Raw genomic sequence first — 6,233 nt, 5'->3', positions numbered from 1 at the left:
TCTCCTCTCCTCTCCTCTCCTCTCCTCTCCTCTCCTCTCCTATATACTCCTGTATTTTGTATCATTTAGAGATCAGTATTTTACCACTAGTGGCAGTCGTGAATCGATCTTTAAAGGCTAAAAATTTCAGCAACAGGAACTGCTCCAGTTGCCAGCGATGTTTACATGGACATCAGTAATCAGAATAATTGGCCAATCGGAATAAAAATGTGCCACGGAAACACATCAATTGGAATATACTATACAGCAATCTGATTCAGTGAAAAGAATTTGTAATCCAAATGAGAGTGGAGGTTTACGCCGATTAATAATCCAAACGGCGAGCATGCTATTCTGAACATGTTATTCTGGTTGTGGGAAATTGATATGACAGTGCATATGTGCCCTATGTCAACTTGAGGCACCTCTCCTTCTCAACAGAGGTGACATGCAAACCAGTATGGCATCATTTTTTCAACCATTATCAAGGTTTCTTTGAGTGGGATTCACACTTCTGATTTTCCATTCCAAAGGCAAGCAATACAACTATGAAGAGAATCAAGACCACTGTAAATACTGATACAGTAAATAACTGTAGATATTTAATTAAAACATAACACAGTATTAAATGGTTTTAGAAAAGCTAAAATTAAAAACAAATTTACACAGGTTGGTTTAAAGAGTTCCTAATTCTAGACTTTCAGTAAAACATACTTGGGGAAAAAGTATGAAAAGATATATATTGCTCTTCTTTCATCATATCCTAACCCTTTACATTACATTGTTAATTTACTTTCCTCTCACAAACCTCCTAGGTCCTTATCTAGAATTAAAATATTTTTGTTGAGGGAGACAAAAAAAACATCTAATGTGAACTAGATATCTTTTCTCTGTGAAGGTGTTATTTATGTTTTAAATTATGTAGAACTACGCATAAACTCAATTCTCATTTCAAGTGTCGATTGAAAAAACCCTTTGTATTTTATTTTCCCAACAACAAAACTAATGAGACGCAGAGAGACACAAAAAAATTAGACTATAACAAAGAGGAAATAAAAATGGAACAGAAATATAACTCAAAACAAAAGAAGGGCACGCAGAGACAAAGTGGGGGGGAGGGACAGACAAAAGAAAGAAGCAGACTGGGGTATTGTAAGAAGCCGTACTTGACTCTGTGATGTTCGCTGAGTTCTGACAGCTCCTCTGGTTCAGCACTCCCTTACCTGACACTTCAATGTGGCTTACTGCCGGTCTATGAGCATCTTTGTGTGTTCGTGCACGTGCAAGGTTGGAGGCAGTCAGAAAGAAGGAAACAGGGTGACACACAATATTCGGGGACATTTCCTTTGAAAATCTTCAAGTATGCCGAACTGCGTAAGCAATGCGAGATAAGCATTTTAACTCCCACCCTGAACCTAATTCTGTTCCTTAATTCAAAGGAGAGTCGAGTTGAGCTGACATCCACAGCAGGAGTAAGTGAGAGGTGGAAAATGTGTGTGTGTGTGTATGTATGTGACAGCAACCCCCCTGTGGCGAGACCTAATTTAAAGTGGAGAGACGAACACAGCAACTGCGTGAGAAGCTGCCCCTGACAAGAAAAGATCGACAAACACCGCAAAAACACAGAGAGGGGGATAAAAGATTAGGACTAAAAGGTGATAGCTTTAACGTGAGGGCACCAAACCGTCATAATGCCTCTTTAAGAGCGAAAATCAAAAGAGCTCAAGCAAAGCCTCCCTGCTCCTCAATTTGTTCATCATGTGTGAGCATATCTCTGACTGTGTGTGTCCTTTCTCTGACTCACTGGGTTGAGTAGCACTGTGAGAAACAACTCTCCCCCACGGATGCTTTTGTCCAGTTCTTTAGGTCCTCCGGGGTATTCCTTGTAGTAGATGGTGTGAGTAAACAAGCCACATGTCTGGCGAGGCAGCACCTGGACAAATACATGCAGGGAAAAGAGCTGTTAGTGTATTTTAGATCTTCAAATTAAACTGGTGTTTGTTTCAGTAAACAAGAAAAGTACTGGTAACATAATTGACAAGACAACAATTCACTTTTGCCAACAAATAAAAGTGAGCCACTAGAGGCTTTATGCATACTGTACACTGTTTTTGTTTTACATGTGTCGACTTTGATGTGTAGAGCTCCCCACCTCCTCACATTTCCTTAAGTGTCACAAGGAAATGAACATGATGCAATATTATGAGATAAAAAGGCAAACTGAAACAGCTGGTTTTGTGATAATTTGAAAGGGATGATCACAGTAAGTACAAAGGATAAATAAAGTACAAAGATGGCCTGAAGTTACAACAAAAGCATCAGATAACAGATGTCAGGGTGAAAGGATGAGATGAACTATAAAGTCAAGCTTATCTGAATAATAACTTTATAATGCCAACAGACAGCAGAGCAGGTCAAGATAATCTGATGTGCTGTGTGATGCGGCATATGGTAATATTGTAATTAACTGTGGCTTTGATCCATTTAGGTGTTCTAGTTTTGGGATCTGGGGGATTAAACAAGCAGACTTGCTGCCACTTAAACAGAAGAAGTAACTAATGAAAGTTTATTAGTTCTACCTGTTTTTAGTCCTTCTAATGACCAGCCAACATGTCTGGAAAAAAAAGGGTTCAGAAAACTCTGATCATTTTGGACAAGAAAACCTCCAACAYCCACTAACATCTGGCTTTTGCCAACAATGACAAAGGCGACATTTTGCATTCGGCGCTTGGAAAAACAGAAATGAAAACATGTCAACCTGTGGTGACACACTAATTTTCTCATATTTTGCAGTGCAACACTATAATTACCAATATTTATCATGGAGTCGATGATGGCTGGTTGGCTACATGCCTCTAGTCTGCTACCCTTTGACATCTCAGCCACAAATTCCCTCTGCCCCCACAAAGCAGGAGCCAATTTTTCAGTTTGATCACAATTTGAAAACCACCAAAAGTCTCTGTCTTATTGCACTTGCATTTTGAATTGATTTTATCGACTTGTCAGAGATAAAAGTGTGGGAGTGTCAGGATGTATTTTTGTGTTGATTTTTCTGGTCGATGCTTAGTTTGTTGTGTTATGTTGTCTTTTCCTACCTGTGTCCTCCTCTGTGCTATCAGCCTTTTTGCCTGTCAATAATTTTCAACAGTCAACCTGCCAGTTTCACCTGTTCTCTGTTTCATCCRTCACAGCTGCAGCCACTCTACTCATGAGCTCCTGGCCTTATGAAATATAAAAGTTTTTGAGAATTGTAAAGCTCCAAACTGTACCATTGTAGCTCAGATTTTTCCTTTTATCCAATTTTCAGTTCTGGCAAACGTCTTCAGTCATGCAGTGCATCATGTGTTTCAGTTTAAAGTTGGTTTTTAAGCAGGTTAAACATTTGTAATGTTTCTATTTGCTAAAATACATTTCCAAAACGATATTTGACAGATTAATCTTACGTTAAAATGAAAGATTCCTCAAAGTAATGCATATTTCTCACCGCAGTTCATGCTGGAGTTTTAAACAAAAAATGATTTTGTGATGAAAATTGTCTATTTTAACAGCTTTAATTAAATCTTGTTAATGCTAATATCTCCTGTAATATTTAGGAACTGTGTTTGAGCTCAAAATAAGTATTGAGAATAACTCTCAGCTACTACCACACCAAAAATTAGCTCAAGATCTGTAAAACTGAAATAATTGTCCTTTTTGTGTTGCCTAATGCTAATTGGCTGCAGCAGACCAACTTGAATTGGGTTCCCTCTATGGGAGAATCAGTTGTAACAGTTGTCTTTGATGCAATCACACCTTTCCTCTCACATACAGAAAAACTTAGGAGTTGGTTCACTAGTAACTCTTAAGCCGATACTGTATACTGTCAAAAAGCAAATTGTGTAACAGTGACAAACACCCACATGTGTAGCTCTAGAAGGTTTGAGCCAGTGGTGGGCAGCACAAATCCATTTATTAGTTGCATTAGCCCTAAAGCACTAACTCAAATATTTAGGTCCCCTAATTCTAAAGCACTAACTCACTGAAAAAAAATAGCAAAAGTTAATTCTAAAGCACTAACTCACTGAAAAAAATAGCAAAAGTTAATTCTAAAGCACTAAAATAATCCAGCTAAGACATGGAGCATTCTTCAGAGTCAACGAGACAATATTTACTGTGTGCTGAATGTTGTCCTTTAGTGCCTTGGCGGGCCAAATGGGAGTCACCCACAGGCCACTTTTGGCCTGCGGGCCTTGCGTTTGATACATGTGACCTTGTAGATAACTGACACGCATATGAGCAAAATGTATGACAGCTTTCACCCTCAATTGTGAGCAATAATGTTGATCAATAGCATATAAAGACCTCAGTTAGTGCTTCTAAATTTAATCTATAATTTTAGCATGAGCTAATCCATTAATGAATTTTAAAAATAGCAAAAGCCCTAAAGCACTAATAAAGAAATTAGTTCCCCTATTAGAGCTTTAGTGCTTTAGGGGAACTGTACCCACCACTGTTTATCAAGTTACACACATGAAATTCAATCTATWGGTGCATTAATGAAACTTGTGATTAGACAGATCTTCAAACTGTACTGCTGCCCTTTCTGACCTCACCTGGATCCTGTGCTGTGCGCTTTCCCAAAGCAGAAGGARGAGTTCACAGATTGTGTTTAATCCTATCTTGAGAAATTGCATGCAGAGCTCCGCCTTGGCAACAAAACACCCAAACACACTAGCATGCCTCGTGCTGCCTACTGCGCCCTTGAGTTGAGGAAAACGGGGTCTAACTGATCTCTCAACTCATTAAACGGAAATTAATTTGCTCTTTTGCTTTAACGCTCCGACATAATTAGTTTACATCAGTAAAAGTAGGAACTGGCAAACAATTGTAGACGGAAGAAGAATCGCAGTCTTTATGTGGAAGTAAATTTACCTACAAAAAGGCGAGATAAGGCTGGACGCAAACAGTTTCCAGATGATGTAATAAATGTTTTTTTTTTCTTTTATTTGATAATTAATAAAAGAACAGGAGAGGGGGGAAAGAGAGGAACAGCTTTATAGCAAACTCCTTGTGGAGCACTTCTCTGTGTGAAATAGAGGRAAGACTGGAAGCGCTGATATGGGTTTATCTATAAAACACTGCAGACTCATTTTCACACGCGCACACACACACATACACGTGTGTGAGAAGGCCACCAYAGCTACAGACACTCAGCACTATTTCACCAAACCAATTATCCACAGAGCTATAGCTCAAACTGATATAGTACATTTTAAAAAAAGGAATACACACTCACACACAGACACACACACACACGCGCGCATGCACACACACCGCAGCCCCATATCTCAGTCTGATTTGTTCTGATACTGTAGGTCCAGTGGGTGGCTCTCAATCTGCTGACAGAGACACACAAACACCAATTTTGCCGCCTTAAGACAACTTCCTGTCCTCCTCTGAGCAAACAAAGATGGAGCGCACAGCGGAGGAGAAAGAGATTAATAGACAGGAATGGCGAGAAGAATTGGATGTGAAAAATGAGAAAGGTGAGGAAAATGGGGCGGATGTGGCTAAAGTCTTAAAAGTTACCTTCCAAGAGGTCAGGGGATTGGGTGAATGATAAGCAGAGCTCGGCAGTATATCGACTTTCAAATTTATTTTTGTATTTTTTTCCCTGACAACACAGTTTATACTGATATAGTCTRGTAGATGACCTGTTTCCTCTATAAAACTCTGCAACTCTGTATTTCTCTCCTCTCACAGAAAACTGCTTAAYATGGTTTCTCCTCAGTGTTGGGAGGTACTTTTCAGCATTAAACATAGTCACATTCAGAAAGCTAAAAAAAGAGCTATCATTAAAAGAGACATGCTTTTAAATCCGTCTTTTTCACATTTAAATCATTCAGTTGGCGTCTATATAAAGTGGAACTGCAATGCTTTGGTCTGAATTCCTCCTTATTGTAGCTCCACAAGCCCCTCTTTCACCCCTTTTCTGAGATGTGACTCCTTTTGAGGCTGTCTCTTTAAATCCAAATGAAGCGGTTCAGACCCCGCCCACTTCCAGCCAACAGAGCAGTTCATTGTACTTTGATAGAGGGATTTACAAATACATGGTAATGCAGAAACTTTTTATTTATAAATTAATTAAAGGATGTCAACAAGGGAAGACTTGTCCATCCAGCCTTACATGTTGGAGCAACACATTCTCACTCCCGAGTCGTCACATATTGACGTTTTTCAAAGGTCCCTTTGCGTCCAATTTTGACGCATCAGGT

At 39.2% G+C, this 6,233-nt stretch overlaps 1 protein-coding gene across 2 annotated transcripts in view; it reads right to left on the bottom strand.

The window, feature by feature from the left end:
• Positions 1-6,233, bottom strand: part of ndst3 (N-deacetylase/N-sulfotransferase (heparan glucosaminyl) 3) — a gene marked incomplete in the record, with an annotated part of 57,572 nt that overhangs the window by 27,575 nt on the left and 23,764 nt on the right. For both annotated transcript variants that reach the window (XM_014007855.1, XM_014007856.1), the window contains 1 exon segment: positions 1,784-1,912. In XM_014007855.1, the coding sequence (XP_013863309.1) occupies positions 1,784-1,912 (129 nt within the window).

The sequence above is a fragment of the Austrofundulus limnaeus genome, unplaced genomic scaffold (assembly GCF_001266775.1).
Source record: "Austrofundulus limnaeus strain Quisiro unplaced genomic scaffold, Austrofundulus_limnaeus-1.0 Scaffold45, whole genome shotgun sequence".
Classification (NCBI taxonomy): domain Eukaryota; kingdom Metazoa; phylum Chordata; class Actinopteri; order Cyprinodontiformes; family Rivulidae; genus Austrofundulus; species Austrofundulus limnaeus.
This window is presented reverse-complemented; position numbering and strand designations above follow the sequence as displayed.